General features: G+C 38.4%; 1 protein-coding gene across 1 annotated transcript in view; it reads right to left on the bottom strand.

Moving 5' to 3' along the window:
- Nucleotides 1-2,207: 2,207 nt before the first annotated feature.
- sntg2 (syntrophin, gamma 2) overlaps nucleotides 2,208-23,684 on the bottom strand; it is a 219,256-nt gene continuing 197,779 nt past the window's right edge. The window contains exons 14-16 of the mRNA XM_048597103.1: nucleotides 14,315-14,407; nucleotides 8,972-9,082; nucleotides 2,208-2,339 (exon numbers count right to left, since the gene is read on the bottom strand). Coding sequence (XP_048453060.1) covers nucleotides 2,208-2,339; nucleotides 8,972-9,082; nucleotides 14,315-14,407 — 336 coding nt within the window. The remainder of the gene's footprint in view (nucleotides 2,340-8,971; nucleotides 9,083-14,314; nucleotides 14,408-23,684) is intronic.

Genomic DNA, 23,684 nt, shown 5'->3' with positions numbered 1-23,684 from the left:
GCTTCCCATGCAACCTATCAATTGAACAAACGTGAATGGATGAACGTTAGATAAAGGAGAATAATTCAGTTCTATTCTGCTTCAAGGTAAGGTTTACCAATGCTGGAAAGTGGAAGTATTTATCCATTTTAGGCATCTTTATTACTGTTAGTCATCATCAGTACATATCAGCACATTATCTAATTTACTTTAAGTCTATATTTGTCTTGTTTGCCAATTCTTAATCGATGAATGAAACTTAACCTTCATTGGCATAAGGAAAATAATGTTTGCAAACCAATGGCACATGACAAGTTTGGAATAATTAATTTCATGTCTTTTGGAGACTCTTTTCTTTAATAGCCTTTTTTAGCAAGTCAGCTGAGTCCATACATAGTTTCCCATACTAAAGCCAATAGTGAAAGATTAAAACTGTCAACTTTTTATACATTGTCACAGTACTCATGTTTCCTGAAACTAATTCATGATACGAGATAAAATTCTCTCAATCTTCTCACTCAGATCATTGAGGATTTGGATTAAGTTTAAAATTATCTTTTTAAGTAATATAGAAGTTATCTGGCTGTTCCAATGTTGAATGTAATGGTTGATGTATTTTTATTAAATTCATGTCTGTGCTGCTTTAATAAGCTTTTGAATTGTTCCAAAAAGGAGAAAAATAAATCCCATCATGTTCTGCTGAACTAGCCAGTTCCCCAATTTTTTCCCTTGAGACCTGGCATCCATTAATCTTGGAGCCAGTCGGTGGACTATGTCATTGTTCTGTGCAGTGAATCTCATAAACTAACTGGACTTTGAGGATCATTGAAGTACTTCAAGCAATATCCAACTTCTTTTTTATTCTGTTCAATTTTTTATCATAAATAAGGGGAACATATTTGTTTGGGTGATTCAAAATTGTATTTATAAGAAAATGGAGGAAGTGAGTAAGCTCTCAACAAGCTATAATCCCCACAATTGTTTACATATCTATGTTTTCCATCCAAAAAAAATTACTTGATCAAATGAAAAGATATCTTCTCAATACTTTGAGTAAGCAGTTCCCATACTGACAATGCAAACAAAGAAGTTCTTAATATAATTCAAATTTACAAAACTTTAAGCAAACTTTCTTTTATTTCGCAGAAGTGTGGGTCATTCAAGTCATCAAGACTGTTCTGCCATTCAATTAGAACGTGCCTAATCATCCCCTTCAAAGCATGTCCTTTGATGTCTTTAGAATTCAGAAACCTAGGGTGGTATGGTGGTTCAATGGTTAGCACTGCTACCTCACAATGAAAGAAACAAAGGTTCAATCCCAGCCTTGGGTGACTATCTGTGCAAACTCCATATGTTCTCCCCCTGTCTATGCAGGTTTCCTCTCACAGTCCAAAGATGTGCAGGTTAGGTGGATTAGCCACAGAAAGTACAGGGAAGGGGGAATGGGTCTGAGTAGAGTGTGCTTTGAAAGGTTAGTCTCAACTCAATGGATTGAATAGCCTACTTCCACACTGTAATGATTCTACTGACCTCTATCTTGAACATGCTAAATAATTGAGTAAATTATGCCATAGGTCCAAAGATTCACCACCTTCTCAGCAAGAAGATTGCTCTTCATTCTAATCCAGTAAGTTTAAATTCATCATTCCCAAAACCAAAGAGAATGAACACTTGACCGTGATTGTGAAGGAAAAAGAATGACATTAAAATCACAGCTGCTAATGAAAAAATAAAGAATTTCCAAGAAGCAAAAGCACACACTTTGCATCAGAATATTTCTTTAGCGTGAGCTATGAATTGTACAATGAAGTTTGAAGCTCAGATTTCCATTTTTGCAACTGGCACTGGGAGGCTGCAGACTTCATCTGAGAAGGAAAATAAAACACAAAACAGTGCTGCACACACCAAGGACAGGTTTCGCTTCCATTATAAAGAAATTTGCTTTGTAGATATCTCTCAAAAATGCTTTAATCCCTCTCTATTTAAAAACACAATGGGGATGATTGTGACTTTGTCCATTATACATTTCTCCCGGGTGTCATTTCATTTTATTCAGGTCGGTTTTACATCACCCACTTTACACTCTGGGTGCAGTCAAAATCATCCCCCCTACCCTTGAGTTGCTTGGGTTCCATTACCCACTGTGCACCCCACAGCAGTATAGACACAAAGCATGTTATTCTATATAAAAGAATACAATACATTTTCTTGTGATTGAAATTTGATTTTCAACTGCTATACATGTACTTCCGTGCAACACTTAGGCTGTCTACGAATACCGGATCCACTGCTGCTACTTTAGCTGCTATGAATGAATGTATACAATGCAATACTGCCGTCAGATCAGGGAACTCCAATTCCTGCAACAAGACACAAATTGCTTTATTAGATAATAGGCATGGCTTATAATAAAACAAACAATTCCCAACCAGCCTTGCCATGCCAGTAGCTGGTCTCTTAAAGAAATAAAGCTTTGTAAATAAAGAAGATACTAGCTTTTCTGTCATAATCAACATAATTTAGATAATGCCCAATCCATCAGTAGAATCATCAACAATTTGGTTATTTCATGAATGAATGATCTGCAGCATTTTATTGATTCCATAGACATGCCAAAGCACTTCACATCCAATTAATTATTTTCTTTTGAAGGATAATCGGTGTTGATGTATAAAAACAAATGCAGTATTCAATTTACACAGTAAGTTTCTATTGACAGCCAATGAGATGATTTGCCGTTTAATCTGCTTCTGTTCTTGAGTGAAATATGTTAGCTAGAATATTACCACAGCTTCTTGCTCTTCTTCACCTTGTATGAAAGGATCTTTTACATTTGCTGAAACAGGCAGACAGGACCTTGGTCTATTGTCACATTCAAATAATGCACCTCAAACACTGTAGTTCTGTCCCCACATCCCTCCCATTGCCTATTCAGTTGTGTGCTGAGTGTCAATATGTAATATGTGCTTAAGTCATAGGGCACGTTTTCAATCCACAGCCTTCTGATTCAGAAGTTCAAATGCTACCTACAGAAACTGTCTAACACTCAAAATTTAAGGAACACAGTTTGAAGGCTTATATGATAAATCCAACAATGCCAAAACTTCTACCAAAATTACACAGAAGACTGGATTAGTTCCAGCTGTTCTTTGATAAATTACAAATCAAATTGCAATACATTAAAAAAATTAACACTTTCTAACGTCATAAAATGATCCCAACATCTTACATATTTACTATGGGCTTTTAATCTTTATATAAATCACAAATAGTTCAGAAATAAACACCAAAAGACAGAACGAAGTAGGATATTCTTTTCAACATATTTCTCTTTACACTGCAGTACACTTTGGAAATAAAGTATGTTATATCAAAAAAAAGAACCTAGGAACTGGTGGATTCTATGTACTGGTACCTCAATCTACATCTATTGCTGGTAATAGAGTCTCTCCCTCCCCTGGGATATCTCAAGATTCCTGAAACAATGAGAAATGTTCAGGTAATCTCAGTGTCACAGTTCTCCATTCTATTTTCCTCTTCTTTGTGCCCAAGAAGTGTAACTCAGGCACTTTTGAGGGGAAATTCACCAACAATTTTTAATTACACAGGACTGATGAGCAAAGAGTCTCACTTATCTATATAAATCTTCTGATCTAGTGATATTACAACATGGCAATGCCTAGTCAAGTGAAATAATTGAGTACTTCTCATGTGAACTGATAATGAAAAACAAACTATTCCCTCATTAAATATATTCAATCTTCAAGATAATGTTAATCTCTTACCTTCCTATCATGTTTCCTATTCCCATTTAGCTGTCCATTAGTTCTGATAAAAGTGACACTCTGCACTGAATACAGAATGCCTACCAGGGCCGAAATTTTGTGTTGAAGATGAGAGAACATGCATTTATTCGTCATTATGGCAAATGCCTGTGCCGTACACCCTGAGTCAATTTGCATAAATGTAATACCAATTATCATGTTAACCTACTTCAAAACTCAGTAAGTTGTATTCCTTCTCAAAAGCTTACTCATGACTTTCTCTGCAATATTTCTTTGAATAAAAAATTGCTATTGCAAAATTAGCTGAGGCAAATGAAATAAATTATATAATTATTGATGATTACTAGAAAAGGCTAATCAGCACAAATGGTTAGTTTATCATTTACAACGAAACCGATTCAAACCCTGCCGATAGTTTAAAAAAATATATGCGAAGCATTCTTGACATTATCTCAAAGCTCATTTGTGAAAGAAGTGCATATTTTCAACAAAGCTTGTTGCCTGCTAGCAGGTGAATTTTCCATCCCTGGATATATCTATTAATGTTCACTCTTCTTGAAATGAATATGGTATGCAGCTAATGATGAATGAATTTCCAACTTCTCAAGCAGAAGTATGCTTTTCTAAATTTTTCCACCAGTTTCCCCCTCTGCCACTGCTATTCTTCTGAGTAGTCATTAATCATATGTGACTTTTTCCAGTCTCAACAGGCCATTCACCCGGAAATGAAAACAGCAGAGCCATGTACAATACTGCACACAGTGCTCCTGGCCCGGAATGTTTCAGTTCGAAATGAGTTAGAAGAAAAACAGGTGAGAAAAACTTATGCGCCAACTAATTGTCTGCTGGTATGACACCTCTAACTCCAGCCCAGTCAATTTTCCTGAAGGTGGGTTATAGAAAAATTCTTTCAAACTCTGGTAATTCGCCGTATGCAAAGTTTTGCTATTAATTCATGTTTGAGAGATGTAACACATCATTAAAATATATAACAAATATAAGAATCATCGAATCATACAGTGAACAAGAGGCCCTTCAGCCCATCGAGTATGCATTGACACATGAAAAAAACCTAATCTCAATTACAAGCGCTTAGCACATAGCCTTGAATGTTATGACGTGCCAAGTGCTCATCCAGATAATTTGTAAAGGATGTGTGGCTACTCATTGCTACCAGGCAGCACATTCCAGACCGTCACCAACCTCTGGATAAAAATGTTTTTCCTCACATCCTCCCGAAATCTCCTGTGCCTCACCTTGAACTTGTGTCCCCTCATGACTCATCCTTCAACCGAGAGGAAGGGCTGCTCCTTATCCACTCCATCCATGCCCCTCATAATCTTGCACACCTCAATCAGATTGCCCCTCAGACTTCTCTACTCCAACAAAAATGACCCAAGCCTATCCAACCTTTCCTTACCACATAAATATTCTATCCCAGACAGCATCCTGCTGAATCTCCTCTGCACCCCTCCGGTCAAACACATCCTTCCTGTAATGTGGCGACCAGAACTACATATATTACTCTAGCTGTAGTCTCACCAATTCCATCATAACCTCCCTGTTTTTGTAATCTATGCCTCAACTGATAAAGGCTAGTGTCCCATAAGCCTTTTTCACTACTGTACTAACATGCTTTTCTGCCTTCAGAGATCTTGGACAAACATGCTAATGTCCCTTTGTTGCACAGAACTACCTGGTGTCATGCCATTTATTGAATACTTTCTTGTCAAATTACTCCTTCCAAAGTGTATCACCTCACACTTTTTAGGGTTGATTTTCATCTGCCCACTTGACCACCCCATTTGTGTCTTCTTGTAGCCCAAGACACTCAACCTCATTGTTAACTGCACAACCAATCTTTGTATCATCCACAAATTTATTAATCTGAACCCCCACACAGTAATCTAGGTTATTTATATAACTGACAAATAATAGGGCACCCAGCTCAGGTCTGTATGGGACACAAATGAACGCTGGCTTCTAGTCACTAAGACACGGCCTTCTGTCATCTCTCTGTGTCTTCTATAACTGAGAAAATTTTGAATCCACTTTATCAAGTTACCCTGTATCTCATGTGCATTTACCCTCTTGATAAGTATCCTCTGTGGGACCTTGTCAAAAGCTTTGCTGAAATCCATATAAACTACATCAACTCCACTACAAACATCTATGTACCTATTCACCTCCTCAAAAAATGTTATCAAATTTGAGAGGCATGCCCTCCCTCTGACAATGCTATGCTGACTATCACTGATCAGGATCTGCCTCTCCAAGTGGAGATTAGATGCTCTCCTTCAGAATTTTCTCCAATAGTTTCCCTACCACTGACATGAGAGTCACTGGTCTGTAATTCTCTGACTTATCTCTACAATCCTTCTTAAATATCAGAAGCACATTAGCTGTTCTCCAGTCCTCTGGTACATTCCCTGTGGCTAGAGAGGAATTAGAAGTCTCCTCCCTTGCCTCTCATAGTAGCTTGGGACACAATTCATCCAGACCTGGAAATTTGTCCACCTCTAAGCCTGCCAACAGTTCCAGTACCTTGCTGTTCGCTATGTCAATATTAAGGTAGAATGATTTGAAAGAAGCTTAACACTAGCAAGTTCACAATGGCAGAAACCAAAAAAAATGGTTCTCAAGTGTATTGCTCTCCATTCAAGGATTATGATTGAAAAGAAACAATTTATTACAAATTGTCCCAGTGCTTGGGTATGTATCTGTCCACTGCATTTTTATATTTTATGATTTTCTCAGCCTTCAGATGACTACTTAGTTAAAAATAAACATGTATGTATTGTTTGATTAGACAATCCCATGGCCTGCACCAATAATTAGATGATTTGTCCACTGTTCACCACAAATATGCTTACATGATAATTTGTTGCAAGTGTGAGAATGATAGCTGGGCATTTAGGGAGTTGATGCATCTAAAATGTTAATTAATAATGGAACCAGTTTTATCTCCTTAACTCATAAGATTTAATAATTGAGAAAGAAACTGGAATAATGGAAGTGGGTAAAAGTTAAAACAGGCAGAGAAAGGGAGGAAGAAAGACCAAAAAGGAAAGATAAGATTTAAAAAGAAATTCACATTTAAGAATATTCTAACAATAATAGATTAAATACGAGAATGAGATTGAACATTTATTGTTTCCATTGTTTAAAAAAAAAGCTACACTCTTAATTACCAGACTTGTCTAAAGGTCAAGAGTGAAATACTGCTTACACGAACCAAATGGCAGAGCAGCGTAAATTGATGAGCAAGTTCAGGATATTTATAACTCATTTTGTATGGGACCCACATCCTCAATGTCTGCATGAAAACTAGATCTGGAATTCTCAAGCATCAGCACTGGAAACCAGAAGCTAATTTTGAAGGACGTGGGCAATTAATTGATGCATCTGAGAACTCCGCCCGACTAAGGGCAACAGTTGGTCTCCAGAATCTGGAGGCCCAATAGAAATGCTGTCCATTACCTAAAGATCAATAATGCTAACTTCCAGGGTGGACATTGAAGATGAATGTAGGGAGGCACGAGGCCCCTTCATTCCATTGGCAAAAGACAGAACATCAGGCTGTAGTCTTTCAGGTGTTTCTGAGAGAGGGAGTGTCAGAAACTCTTCCACTAATACCTGGAGACGGAGCGAGGCTCCGAAAGCCTGTGTTTTCAAATAAATCTGTTGGACTATAACCTGGTGTTGTGTGATTTCTGACCTTGTCCACCCCAGTCCAAGACCGGGACCTCCTCATCATTGACAAAAGAGGTAAATATATGGACCAAAGGGTTATGGCTATTGCCTGCGAGGTATAAAACCTTCCACAGTAAGAGTGGTGCCTGCCAGATTGAATGGAGTCTTTATCTCCTTTCTACACCCAATCTGCTGCTAGGAAGCCACCACCATTTCATTAATGGTCTGTTAATGTGACATTTTCTGCATGCAGTAATTTACCAAGGCTCCTTAAATGGTGGCAACCCATGGGATCTATCATTGAGAAGGACAAGGGCAGCAGATACATGGGACTGCCTGTAAGTTTCCTTCCAAGCTGCTCACAATTCTGACCTGGAAACATATTGCCATTCATTCAGGCTTACTCAGTCAAAATCCAGGAACTCCATCCCTAAAAGCATTGTGTATCTACAATAAAATGGACTACAGCGGATCAAGAAGACAATTCACCATTACCTTCTCAACAGCATCTAAGGATGAATAATATACGCTGGACCAGCCATCGAAGCCCACATCCCATTGCTAAATTACAAAAATGTACCATCTGAAACATCTAGCCAGCATCTGGAGACTTCTCTTAAGAGTCTAATTGGTTCCTACCCCTCAGGCTCCCCAAATCTACAATTGACAGTGTAACAATTCTTACCATCTGTGTTGTCCTGCCTAATCCTGGGGTCCAGGAAAGTGATGTGAAGCAGGCCTGATAAGATTTTGCCCTCTTCCCTGTTTCGGCCACTCTGCCCACTTCAGGACAAGGAAATGCAACCCCATATCTGTTATTTCTCCTAATTTGTTGGGCGATTTGCACATTTACACTGTCATGCATCACTAGCATACATTATTAGTTTCTGAGCACTATTTTCTTCAGTTTGTCAGCCTGTGCTAATGGTTGTAATTTTCAAGAATGCTTCGCAGCATATCACATAATAAAATGTAGGAATCAGATCACTGCAGAAAGTATAATTGTTGAGCCCTGAGGTGTGTGCCTTCATGAGAAGAACATATAATAAAGTATAGCTTTTGGAAAACAGGAAACAAAGGTTGCTCACAAACTAACAAGAGATAAGACAATTTAATAAAACCCTGAAAATATCTAGAAACAAATATGTCTGTGTGCAGATTTGCTCTGAAACTTTATCACAGCAAAAAATTGTACACTAATTTACAAAGTTGTCTTCTTAGGATTCTGACAAAATATGAACTAAAAGTGTCAATCTATTGGATAATCTTTAAAAAGAAACAATATGCAACTGCAATTTTGAAACCTAATATAAAGTCAAAGTGAAAATGATATTTCAGACTGATGCATTTCAACTAATGTAAGCTATAGGTTGGAATTTGTAATGATATTTGCAATGTTATTGATGTCATGTGGAATTTATAGTATTGGCATTTAATACAACTTCTAAGCAAAAAATTCACATGCATTGTGGATATTCCAATTAAAATCATTGTATGCTATGTTACATAGGTACCTTCATGTCAATCTGTCTGGTATCAGTATTCTGAAAAAGCAGTTTCACACATGCTTTTCCATCATCAGAGGATCCTTTGAGCTGTGAAAACTTGAATCTCCAGATAACATTCTGTAAAGCAACAAAAGGGTGTCATTATTTATTTACCAATAGAAGCAATGTGATTTCATACACTAGGTACTGATTTTAAAAGGACTTCTATGAGATCCTGAACAATGTCTAATATAAACATATCAAAAATGTAATGGGGGAATCTAATAGGGGTCGAGGCAATGTGGTACAAGGCGAGAAAAATGGGAGAATTATGTAAGAAGTTTTGCGAGGCTATTCTTGACATCAGGAGCAACAGTTGCATTTTCAAAAATGGTTCTGCACATTGCGATTAGATTATTGTTACTACGTCATTCATTGTATGGCAAGATGCCTCTTAAACAGGATTATTGCTTATTGACAAGAAACCTTATTAATATGCAGCTTCTTAGCCTAGCAGCCACTGCTAGGAATTTTGACATCAGCAGTTCCCAATATGGAAGTCCAAATGGGCATTAGCAACTTCAGCTCCCTGCTTGCTTCCCTCAGCGAACATCTTGGACATTCGGCAGCAATGTCTCAGGGCACTCCCTAGGCCAGTAGCCACACGCATGCACCCCATATCCATGGGCACTAGCAGCTCACACCTGACATCCTCTCAGGAGCCTCATGGCACCTTTCCCATCCACTTGCAAGACACTTCTGCACTTCAAATTTCCACTTTGGGGTACACTGGCAACTAACATTGAAAGGCTGCAGCAGGACACTGTGTGCACAAGTACAGACACCTAGCTCGTACAGTGGACCAGGATGTGTCTCAGGGCTATTTGCTTAATCTCCTACATCATGCCCACCAACATGCTGACAGCATTCCTGCTTTTCCCTATCTTGCCTTGTTTCTGAGCGCAGTCACAAAGCCGGTCAGCTTGCCTTATTGGTCACCAATCCTCAATCAAGGGAGCAGATGTCTTGCTGTACGTCATATTGCTATATCAATCTCACACCTGTGCTATGTGCCAGCAGCTCGATTGATTTATTGATTGATTGATTTATTGTCACATGTACCAAAATACAGTGAAAACCTTTGTTTACAAGCAGTACAGACAGATCACAGTAATCAAAGGATGTACAAATCAAATAGACTTAGAAGCATACAGGTTACATTGCAGGTTACATTATTCGAGGCTCAAATCCATTCAACAATCTGATAGTGGTCAGAAAGAAGCTGTTCCTGAACCTGCTTGTGTGTGTGTTCAGGCTTCTGTATCTTCTGCCTGATGGAAGAGGTTGTATGAGATCATTACCAGGGTGCGATGGATATTTGATGATGTTGGCCACCTTTCCATGGCAGTGATCCGTATAAATAGAGTCCATGGATGGAAGGTTGGCTTCCATAATGGTCTGGGCTGTGCACACCACTCTGTAGTTTCTTATGGTCCTGGGCAGAGCAGTTGCCGTACCAGGCCATTATGCACCCAGACCGTATGCTTTCAATGGTGCATCTGTAGATGTTGGTGAGGGACCTCATGGACATGCCAAATTTCCTGAGCCGCCTGAGGAAGAAGAGGTGTTGTTGTGCCCTCATGACTGTTGCATTTTTGTGGAAAGTCCAGATTAGGTCATCGGTTATCATCACTCCGGGGAACTTGATGCTCTTCACTCTCTCAACCTCAGTTCCATTGATGTAGATGGGGGCATGCTCTCCTCCCTTCTTTCTGAAGTCAATGATCAGTTCTTTAGTTTTGCTGATGTTGAGAGACAGATTGTTTTCATTTCACCACATCACCAAGCCCTCTATCTCCCTTCTGTAGTTTGACTTGTCAAATGCTTACACACGTGACAATGTAAACTTCAGAACTTTAATAACTTCATGGCATGAAAGAATCAGCAATAACACTTTTTGGAATAAACTGCTTCCTTAGGTGAAAAGGACAAGGATAAACTGCTATAAAGGAATTAAAAGCAACATGCTCATTTGCCATCTCTGGAAAGAAGAAGTCAAAGGAACATCAACAAGTTGTTTCTAGGAGAGTATAGGTAACACTTTTTGACAACCTGCTACCTCATTACAAATGGACAATTAAAACTGCCCACAAAAGAATGTCCTGGAGTAAAGGCTGTTTCAAATAGATAGCTAACACCGAATGTAACAGGCAACCAGGGAACCAATTCTGACAAGTAGGAAAGCCACAGATTTGAGGTGTCGACAAGAGTAATCAATGTTGGGGATGAAAGAATCTATTTAATCATCAATAATGTCAGACCACAAATGTGAAAGAGAGAAAGTTGTATAAGAATCCAACACCTGTTGAACAATTCAGCAACAGAACTTCAAAGAACAACACTGCACAAGGATCAAAACCTGGACATTTTCAGGGATGGATGTTGGTGGATTCATAACTAATTTCCACCATCAAATGGGTCATAGCTAGGTTGAATTATGGGGATCAACCTGCTGACTTGAAGGGTGTTATTTTGGTTGTTGCATGTAATAAAGTTTAAACTATTGTTTCAGAACTTGATTGTCTGTGAAATTTCTTCATAAGTAGCCAAAGTAAAGTTAACATGTAGTGATTTACCCACAACACCAAGACTAACAAGCTATTTGTACTGTGAGCAAATAACCAAGTCTCAAAGTCTGATGGATGTGGCTCTCACTGAAGTCCCCTTCAGTCAAAGGATCCCAATACAATAGGTTAAAGGCAGCTTCTGAGGTCAGTCCAGGGGTTTGGCCATGGCCGCTTGTCCAGCCATAGTGTTCTCCATCAGGGGTCGATGTCTCTGCTGTCTGGAAAATGGGTCATGGTGGGGTCAGCTCTGTGGCTTTTTAGCAGTTAGTCTGGGGTGAGCGCCAACACAGTCGGAAAAGGTACCTCTCATCTGGTGCTGTCTGGTTAGGTCACACATGGGCATGCCATGGTCAATCCATTTTATCTGTCAAACAAGGGCGAGGTGTAAGAGGCATGGAGGGAAAGAGGGAGCTCCTACTACAAGAAGGAAACTGAGAGACTTATGTGTGGAAATTGGAAGCTGCAAACATTGATTTGTGGGGAGGAGAAAGAGGTGACAATTGTAAAAGGGGCAACTATATAGGTAAAGGGAGGATACAGTAAATAATGGATGGGGATGGGTTTATGTAGTGGGCAATTCATCTGTAATATGGTATCACAGCTTCTAGAGGGAGAACTACAGCAGGCATGGTCCTATCATATGCCAGAGAATGGGGTTGGCAAAGAAGGGGGAGGGGGCAGAGGGTGGGTAAATAAAAAAGTGTAAGCACATATAGATGGTTGAGTAGGGAGCTGGAGAAGTGCAAAGCCCATGGGAAGGGTACGAGGAAGGGGTTTTGAGGCCTCACTAACACATAAATGACAAGCCTGAAAATTACTTTCTGAGGAACACTCACTGTCACCTTCTATCATCCTGGAAACTGCAACAGTATAAGATCAAAGAAAATGGCCCACTCTCAAAGTGGGCAAGGTATGTGCCTTGACTGACGAGGGAGGGGACCGCAAAACCCAACAATGTGACACCCTTCAACAATAAACCCACAGGGAACACATACCTGTGTCCTCCCAATCCCTGGCAACACCATACGCATTGCCTCTTTGTGTACTGTGCACCTCACAGGACCAACCACTGCTGACCGTTTCATGCGAGAGCAAAATCTATGGCGACTGAGGCCAGTGATGCGATACCAACATCTGGGCACCTGAGCAAGTGGTGTCTGGTTGCTGCAGACCATTTCTGAATGTGACATTTGCATGGTCTACACAAGGGGCAGCAGCTTCTCACATCAGGCATTGCCCCACGTAATATCGTACACGTGAACTGATGTCTGACTGCACATTGCGACAGCCGACGGAGACAAGCAAACAGACAGAGTGACACACTGAACATCTTTTAACCAACGTCAGACTTTATTTGCAGTGAAATGCCATTCGTGCCACCAGTGTACTCTCAACAAGTTTTCTTTCATCTTCCTGCCCATCCCACTATGTCTCAGTGCAGCCCAGTGTTCTGCAGCTGGTGTGGAGGACACCCGTCATATGCTGGAGACAATGACCTCGGAGATTTGGTGGGGTGACTCCTGGGGCTATTGTGCTTAGAGGGCTCAGATATACTGGGTGTGTCACGGTGGCTCAGTGGTTAGCACTGCTGCCTCACAGCACCAGGAACCTGGGTTCGATTCCACCCTCGGGCAATTGTCTGTGTGGAGTGTGCACATTCTCCCTGTGTCTGTGTGGGTTTCCTCAGGGTGCTCCGGTTTCCTCCCACACTCCAAAGATGTGTAGGCTAGGTGGATTGGCCATGCTAAATTGTCCATAATGTTCAGGGATGTGTAGATTAGTTTGGTTTTTGGGGAATAGGTCTGGGTGGGATGCTCTGAGGGTCAGTGTGGACTTGTTGGGTCGAAGGGCCTGTTTCCACACTGTACAGATTCTGTGGAAAAAAAAGGAGTGAGGAAAGAGCCAAATTTATTTAATAGCTGGGAGATGAGCCTGATGACTCAAAAAACAATGATTATTTTGAACTTCTGAGAACCACAAGAAATAATACAATGCAAAAAGCTCATACTGACAACTTCCTGTATCTCTTATCCAACACCCTAAATCTGTGCTGTACAATACCTGTATGACCGGAAACAGATTTTCTTTGCCTAATTCACTTTTATCCTGTACCCTCAATGTGATCACTCCTCAACCTCCTTTGTTCTTTGGAGAATAGCCCTGGTTTCTCCAACCTCACTCAGTTTCTAAATTTCCTTATCACTGAACTAAAATCTAATGAATCTCTTTCAAGCACCTCAATCCCGAACCTAAAATGTGACACATACAGCACCATACACAAAGTGGACCTAGCCAGAGCCTTATTCTACCGAAAACCTCTGTTTTGTTAACTGATTTCAATGAGATGAATGTCAAATGCTGGTAAATGCAAATGCAATTTAAATATTACAGCCCAAAAGGGCATATCTAAATCCTGACCCCTCTCAGAAAGACTCTAATTTTCTGTCCTTAAACCTATTTTTTTTCAATCTGAACTTCTGCAATAAAGTCTGCAATGCTTTCAGTTTGTAGTCATCATCATTATAATTGTGTCAAAAGTTAATTCAAGTCTGTTTTTGAATTCTACAAGGTAAATTTCCTATGTCAAGTACTATTCTGAGTGGGACTGTTCTATAATAATAAAACGAGTTTGATTCAGTAAGCCATACCCTCTACAACAGAGCTCAATAACAGAAACATTACTCTTACAGTTCTTTCCCCGTAACTTCAGCATGCTGTTATGCTGAACTTACTGTTTCCTCACCTTTGTGTTACTATCAACACAGGTAAATCCAGCAGCGAAATCTATTGTGAAGGAAAGTGCTTGGCCTTGCCAGGTACACCCATATGTCTTGGACTGGTAAAAGAAAATACAAGTATGTTATTAGAGGCACATCTATTTCACGAAATCTTTCAGAAAATGACAAATGCTTTATGACAAATGGGTATATTATCATCATTAAATCATCCCTGCAATTACAGGGTAGGAATTTAAAGTCAAATTCAGGTCGAAGTTCCACAGCTAATGGGTATGTTGCAATGAGCTGTCTGCCATGGGTTAAGAACTGTATTTGAAAATATTTTTGTGTTATTGTAATTCCAAGTACACATTCACAAACTGTTGTTGTGACAGAGGAACCATAGCAGTATACAAAACCATGTTGAGTATTCACATGAGACAATACTGTCTGTCAACTCATTGTCGGTGCTTATTGTCCTTATTTAAAATAAATGTTAGTCTATTTCAATGAACTATCTGGAATGGATAAATTTGGGTGATCAGGGAATGAGTACAAATAAGCAATTCTTGTTAACCCATATTTAGCCTTGCCCCACTTGAATCAGTAGTGGTACTTTATAGTCCCTGATCTGCAGATTGTAGTTTTTGTTTTGTTTAAAACAGCATTTCCCAAATCTTCTTCAACTTTTTATTCACTCTTCATGATTTGGCTACAGAATCACAGTCATCATACTTTAAAGTAATTCTGTGTAGGTTAAATGTTTTGTGACATTTCTGATCTAAAGATAGGGCATTATTTATCAATGTCTTCCTTCTGTGGTTAGTATAGAGCCAGTTCAGTATTTGAAGGACCAGAAAAACAACGCATCAGATTCATTTAAAATTTTAGATCTATTTTTGTACCAAATTGAAATACATTTTGTTTTGTATATCCATAAGGAAATATGACTTAAAATTGATCTGGCCAGTATTCAGTACATACTAAATGTCTCATCATATTTGCAAGAAGCTCATTTTTTTTGTTATTTTAATGATGGTGGCATGAGATGAAATTAATTATTTATGATGATAGCACAGAAGTAAATTTTATGTAACCATGTTAACAGTTTTAGTCCTGATATAGCTTTGAACAAACTCAACAAGATTTGGTAAAGCTAACTAATTAATATAAAAGATCTTTCAATGAGTTATGGCACAAGACAAAGTAAAGTATATGATTTCTACCAACTAAGAAATTTAACTTCCCATTTATGAAGCGGAGTCAATACATGATTATAATAAAGAATTGATAATTGAGAGCTGACATTCTCCACTCACTCCATCATGTGGGTATTGAGCACAAGCTGCTAAAGTACAAGATTCCTATCCAGCCTCAGACTTCTGTAAGTTATCCCCTTGAGCTACTTACATTGTTGCCTATTGTAAGCCTATTTATTCCACCTGACCCAGCTTCGCAGTGGTAGTAGGGTTGAGACATGAGGGCAGTTGCAGGCTTTCAACTGTGCTGCATGATTGGCTGCAGAGGTAAGGGTTGAAAAGCTGTGGATGGAGATTAACACTTGGAGTGTACTGATTGGATTGAAGTATCCTGAGGGGAGTGGAACTTGGAGAATTAAAGAAAAACAGGCAATTCGCTGACCAAAACTTGAGAAACATAAGTTCTCTTTCACAAAAGCATGTTGACTCCATATGCTCGTATTGTGATTTTCCAAAAGTCCTGTTATTACATCCTTAACTACAAATCCTTACATTTTCTAATAATAGTTATTAGGAAAACTTGCCTATAGTTATCTGCATTCTGTCCCCCCCTCCACACACCACTGCTCTCCCCCATCCCTCCCCTCCAAATCTGGAATAGAGGTCTTCCAACTTGATGAGATATTTTCAGAATCAAGGGAATTTTGGAGGTTTACAACAACATATCCACTTTCTCTTAAGACCCTGCAGATTCAGGCCAGGGGATTTGTCAATCTTTAGTCTGATTATTTTTCCGAGTGCTATTTTTTTCCCACGTTCATGACTGTTTTAAGTTCCTCACTCCCTTTTGTCGGTTAAATTTTTGTACTATTCTTGGGATGCTTTTCTGTCTTCCACTGTGAAGACAGATGTAAAATATTTGTCCTCCTAATTGACCTGGGAACCTATCATCCTCATACCACTGTTGCTACCAGTGCAATCAGAGTGTCAGCAGTTCTCAAGCCTCAGTGGCACCAGTAGGCCACGTTCATGCTGCCTGTTCAGTTACATGGTTTCTACATGCGGCCAGCAATAAACTGCTACACACATCAGCACAAGGCCAATGTGAGTAGCTGTTACTACTTAAAGCTAACCAGCGCTGGTCAAAACAGAAGTACGTTTTCACTGGGACGGGTATTAAAGTGCTTTGTGAGCTCTATCGATTTGCGAATGAGAGAAGAATGGTGGAACATGGGAGTGAGTAAATTTTCACATGCTACACTAGTGGTCAGTGTGAAGAAGTTGGAAAGGAGGAGAGGCGTGCTGTCTCATATTCAAAGGGGACCAAAAGGCTGACTTATAACATTCACCTGAATTTAATAAAATTTAAGCAATTGACCCAGCAGCTCTGTGAACAGCATAAATTTCTCACTGAAGCTATGTGGTTAACTACCTGCATCAGGGTATTACTTTAAATCATTGACCAGGATATAGCTGGTCTAAATTGAAAAACAGAGAATGTCATGAAGAAACTGCAACGATGATGCCACAATTCATATTAAGTATTTCATTATTAAATTTTAAACTGATTAGAAGAGTATGAATGATTCAGTTGCATGAATTATTTATTTTGTTCTTGATATCTGTTTGTTATTAAAGTGATTATTCTATCTCCATGAAAGTCATTCTTTGGTGATGTTCTATAACTGGCTTTTGCTACATCACATTATCATGAGATCTGACTTTTACTTTGCTATCTTCTGGCTACAGCTCTTGGCAGTGATTAGCACCTTAGTTTGTGAACAGAGGAAGACGGTAGTCTAGCAAGCTCTCATTTGTCCCTTATTGCAGCACATTAAGGCAGTATATTCATTTACCTTGTTATTAGGTTCCATAGACAAGAGTGCTTTTAATAAATGGGATTACACAAAATCCTTGTTCAAATGATGCTTTTGTACATTGTTCACACATTCAGTCTGATGATACTGAATCAGAAAAAAGTTATTACTTTAACATTTTACCTAGCTGGTTTCTCAATTCTGCCCATTTGTTGTGAGATAGCTACGATTACAATAGAGTTATAACTATTTTCTCAAGGCAGTATACCCTGTAAAACAGTAAACATTTAGGAACCACAAACGTATTCAGAATTCTAAAAAATACTGTAACTGTCCATGCCCATATACAAGATTCAGAAATGTAGACAGGCAGCCAAAATGCTATCCATGTGGAACACGTTACCAATACACAAATATCCACCTTTCTCAAAGCAATACACGGAGTAAACTGTAGCAAGCACAGAAACAACATAATTCTTGCTGGAAATTGGGGTCCCTTAAAATTTGAATTTTCCCAACAATTACTGTGTAGCATGAGATTTCATTTAGCAGCCATCACAGCTGTAATAAATTTCTAGAATATGAAAGAAAAGGGAAGAATTTCAAGCAGAACTGATGTCACAATGCCCCATTGAACTTGTGATATTAATTTACCCGGTGCCAAATGCAATCTATTATCAGTGTGTTATTTGGGAAAATGAGAAGTATTTGTTTTTAGAAAGAATAAGGTCAACAAATCCTCAGATAAAAGTTTTCCTAGTGTCACGTGTCCATGATCATTGGACTATAGCTAGAAGAACAGGAAGGGGAAATCACATCACAGTGAAGGTATCATAATGGCAAGTTCAAGACTAACACTAAATGATAAGCATTGGATTTTAAGGATAATAAAGGGCACAAACTACAAGTGAAACTACCCTCGTAGAAACCTCAAATTGAATAGTATAAGGTAAATGGGGAATTTATGTCCCAGAAGGTTTTTGCAACAAGCATATTGGCTGCAGTAATTGAGAAACTCAAAGCACCATAGACTGACAGAGAGTGCATAAGGAGCTATGGAAATTGCTTCAGTGGCTTTCATTGGCCTGGGGAGCATATGGGCACATGTGCATGGGTGGTGGGCCATATTTTGACAGAGTGAAATGAATGGGGCTTTGGGAGCATTTGGAAGGTAAGGTGATGCTAGGCCTAGGTGTTGGAGGGCATTTTTGTACCTGGAAATTGCATTGTACCTGGCACTTCTTCCCCTGAGGTGCACAGGCAAAAATAAAGAATTTTTCCTGATTCCTGCTACCCTACTGACGATGAAAATCACGGCCATTACCTCCATTATCCAAGCTACCTAAGTACTGAGGTTCAGGAAGGCTTTTCAACCTGCCACATTTTTCAATACACACTTAACAACTTTGAAGTTGAGAAAGTGGTGGACATGTGTCCTCTTCACATACATCAGAATACTGCTGAAAGTTAAGATTAGTAGTTAAAATTGCAGTTTCTATCGAAAGAATGTCTTTATCGTTTCAGAAAATCAATCATGTTAATCAAGCCAGTACTTTTATTGAAAAAAATGTAGGATACTTACTCTGAAGAAATATTTTGAAACTATCTGCTTTATTGTGTACTTACACTGAATTTGGCTGCGAAGGACGTTGAGAGATACGAAAGAGGAAATTAAAAGTCTTCTTTATTGACAGCGTTACCGTGACATTTGAATCTTGACATTAAGTACATTGTGCTAAACAAGATTGAAATTTTTGTTGATGTGTTAAGGAAGATCCAACAATGGATCAATAGCAAATGTTGAACAATCTCCTTGGGATGTTGGGCAGGCAGAAAGAAAGCATCTTGATGCTCAATTCAAAATATAAAACAAGGCTTTTCTTCTGAAATTTCAAACTTTGACACATCATAGTCAGCGCCTTAATACGTCCTGGAGCCATATCTCATTAAGAATGGGGAGAGTCTAAAGAAATTATTGATGTGCGATCAATTTCAGAGCTCAACAGCTATTCGCACAGCGTAAATGAGATGGATCTTGAAAGCAGTGAGGACTGCAAGGAACTGTACTTTTTTTTTCAGGACAGCAGATAATTTTATAGGTTCCTCGAGTAAAGAAAAGTCAAATAGAAAGCTGGATACCTAGCTATTACATTTCAGAGAATTGCCCTGCCAGATTGGTATGGCATAAGGTTATAGACATTGTGTTTACTTTTTCACTTGAATTTTCCCTGTGAAACAGACTGTGTCAATCTAAATGAAACAATCCATAAAGCATTAAAATTCAGGGCAGCTAGGCAGATTTATCGTAAACTTCAAAAAGAACAGATACTGCATAAGATGGGCAAAAAAGCACATGTCTTCAGAGGGTCTGTTGTCATTATAGTATCATCATTTTAAGTTAAATAAGGAAATAAATGAAGAGAATCACATATTCGGACTGTGCAAGGAGGATGAAGAAGATCATGGGAGTTGGTGACAACCCAAACCTTGCCATTAACCGGCTGAAGAGATTATTTCCCCTAATACAAAAGCATCTTTTGAATTCCTTTCACATGGAGAAATTAATTATTCATATCTCTCTTGGGATATATTCCTAAAATGGTTACTTTCAGATTCAATGTTGGAATGTTCCGGATTATTGAGGGATTTCATTCTCAGAATACAATTGAAATGTTGCTGAATTCATAAAGGTGTTTTAGACTGAAGGCAGAATATTTTTCACAAATACCTGAAGATGAAACAAACTTCTCATCAGTTGATTGTAAAGATGAAAATACTGCACTACTGACAATATCATTGCCGAGATTCACAATGCAGGATAGTATAAAATCCTGACGCAGAGAAAACATAACTGAAAATCTTTCACTTCGATGAAATTTCTCAAATGCCCTTTCACTCATTCAAGTTTCTACGAACTAAATTATGACATATTCTCTATGCCAAGAGATACTCCTGTAACCACATCTGTTGGCCTCTCATGTCAAGGTGTGTCCTTGATCACATGGCCACCATGCCCCCACACTAAGTTATGACACTGCCATGCCTAATCACCTATTAGGCACTAAATAGAAGCAATGAACCCTATTACAATAGTTGGAAATTTAAAAGAAAAAACATTTATTGATAACTTTCCCCTATATTAAAAATAATCTTTCTATTGCACCGCAATAATACTGTCAATCATCTAGACCTTTTAAAATTTTGACGGCTGATCTGAAGACACTTGGAACCTTTCAACTTTGCCTCTATTTACACTGTGAAATTTATAGCAGATATCAGACAGCCAGAACTGTTAATCATGGGCTCAGGTGTTTCAAGAGAGTAATGGATATCTGAGCTCTTAGCTATCAGCTCACAATATTTAGTTTTGTAAGGTTAAACATTTTAAGCTGTTAAAAATTTAAAGAGCTTGTATGACTGACACTTTTATTGCTATGTATTAGGAAGGAACTTTTTAAAAACACAGTGGAAAGTTTTTAATAAAAAGTGCTTTTTAAAGACCTTTTGTCAAAATCTATTGTCACTATAGTGTTCATTATTTTTATACAATGTAAGAGGAGTGAGTGGGTGAAAGCACCATAGACTGACAGAGAGTGCATAAGGAGCTATGGAAATTGCTTCAGTGGCTTTCATTGGCCTGGGGAGCATATGGGCACATGTGCATAGGTGGTGGGCCATATTTTGACAGAGTGAAATGAATGGGGCTTTGGGAGCATTTGGAAGGTAAGGTGATGCTAGGCCTAGGTGTTGGAGGGCATTTTTGTACCTGGAAATTGCATTGTACCTGGCACTTCTTCCCCTGAGGTGCACAGGCAAAAATAAAGAATTTTTCCTGATTCCTGCTACCCTACTGACGATGAAAATCACGGCCATTACCTCCATTATCCAAGCTACCCAAGTACTGAGGTTCAGGAAGGCTTTTCAACCTGCCACATTTTTCAATACACACTTAACAACTTTGAAGTTGAGAAAGTGGTGGACATGTGTCCTCTTCACATTCATCAGAATACTGCTGAAAGTTAAGATTAGTAGTTAAAGTTGCAGTTTCTATCGAAAGAATGTCTTTATCATTTCAGAAAATCAATCATGTTAATCAAGCCAGTACTTTTATTGAAAAAAATGTAGGATACTTACTCTGAAGAAATATTTTGAAACTATCTGCTTTATTGTGTACTTACACTGAATTTGGCTGCGAAGGACGTTGAGAGATACGAAAGAGGAAATTAAAAGTCTTCTTTATTGACAGCAGTATGATTACTTGACAGTGAATGTGACCAATCAATGGGCAATATTACTACACTTGATTTGGAAAAGACAACTTGACAGAGGCTCATGCCAAGTTTGTCCAAACAATAATATGAAGAATTTGTGGTTTCAAGGAACTTGTTGTTCTGTTTTATTTTTAAGGAGACCTGCTAACTGCAGGAGCATGATATTTATTTTACATTGCTTTAAGTTGCCATGTTACAGTGTTCCTTTGAGAAAATGAAAGCGGTTACTTAATAAGGCATTGTCTTGACATTACGAAGAGAACAAAGATGTGTAAAACCATCTCAGATTGCTGATTCAATTATATGTTAGCCAAGAGAAAAATTTAAACTGACAGAACAGAAGTGATCATATTTTCACACTGTACAGTATGATGGAACTGCTGCTTGTAACTTTGCACTCAAGTTGACAATGTAACATAACATATGTGTGTCTAACCAATTGTAATACTCAAGTTTAAAACTTAAAATGATAACAATCATTTGGCATGTAAGAATCATGATATTCTGTGTTTGTGACATTACAAAGCAGAATGCAATAGCTCAATAGAGCTCAGTATAATTTGAATTTTAAAGCATTATTTCAACAAAGACATCTGAATCATCAAGGTCCTAAAGTGTACTCTTATATTGATATTAAATTAAGAAATCTGTAGCAAGTTGTTGCTTGCAATGTTCATAATTTTAAAGTTGGATGGGTGGGTGGAGAGATGAAAGTTTTAAAAACTCTCGTTGTTCCATTGATGAGATCTGTCCAATTTTAAGCCCTCGGCTTCATTTAAATTCCACCTGTTTTGCAATGGAAACAAGCAAGAAACAGCTTATAATTATTGTGGGTGTGAAATGTGTTTCACTACACCAGAGATATAGGATGACAGGCTCCAGATGTCTGTCTCATTGGCTTGGTCAGGAGGGTGGGGTAAGTCAATGCGACAGGAGGGTTTAATTTTTCATGTTAGGCTTGCAGGAGGTCATATGCTCCTTACCTGTCTTCTGAAGGAAAGTTAAAAGAACTTGCCCATTTGGGGCTCTTCTGAATTTGGCTCCTTTCCCTATTGATGATGCCGAGTGAAAAAGTTACAATGGCTTCCCTGCTCAGGTCGTCAGTTAAAATTATAGTCCATCCCAGTCATATAATTTGTATTGGGTGAGTATCTTTTGCATCTTGCTCAGAGAAGTTTGGAATGGTGAGGTGTTGTTGGATACGTAATCTCGACAATTTCAATTGCCTCGTTACTTGGAAATTCAAATTGTCCCAATGTTTCCACTTTCAAAACTTTCAAGATTTTATTTGACTGGATTTGACCATAGCTAGGATTTAAGGAAATTTCCTTCAATCGTAATTTAGTTACTGTTGTGTTCTGTCTCACGGTCAATATGGCAGCCTACCTTTAAGAGACATGTTCTTGACATGATCATTGTATCATATCATGTGAGCTGAGAATATGTCCATACTCCATCTCACCTCAGATCCTTGAAGCATGACATTCTGCAGGAAGCATGCATCTGAGTTGTAATGTAAAAGCTTAATATTAGCCTCGACATCTTTGTCAGAGGAAGGTAATATTTATACATAGTAATTCATTAAATGCAATAAGTGCACTTATACACAATTATATTTAACAGTGAATTGCTATAAATATCTGTTTGATTCTTCAACATTATATCAATACTCAGTTCTTTATGTTATTTGTTAACAAAAAACGTTACTGCAGCAGCTAAAACACTGTTGGAGGCAAACACATGCCATGGCCATCTGTGCTACCAATAAAATACTCTGATACCTTGATGGTAGAAATTTGGAAAATTAATTGAAGATTAACTGTACAACAGAAAATGTAGATAAACGGAAAGTTCCTCACTCTCAAGCAACATTAGGTTTTAAGTACCTGACAGCCAGACAGATCTGTAGATCAGGCATTAAACCACAAATAAAACGGAACTAATTTATTTTTGATTAAAAATATAAGTTCTTTCAAGACAAAATACATTGCAATAATATCCCTTTCAGCTGAGGCACAAGGCCAATGAAGAGTTGTACAAAAAGCTGGAAAGCTAGAATTCTCTATTCCTGACAGTTGAGACAATGCTAACAGTTTTTCAAAACAACAA

Source organism: Rhincodon typus, chromosome 5 (assembly GCF_021869965.1).
Source record: "Rhincodon typus isolate 14 chromosome 5, sRhiTyp1.1, whole genome shotgun sequence".
Lineage (NCBI taxonomy): Eukaryota > Metazoa > Chordata > Chondrichthyes > Orectolobiformes > Rhincodontidae > Rhincodon > Rhincodon typus.
Note: the sequence above shows the minus strand (reverse complement) of the source record. Positions and strands in the feature narration are given on the sequence as shown.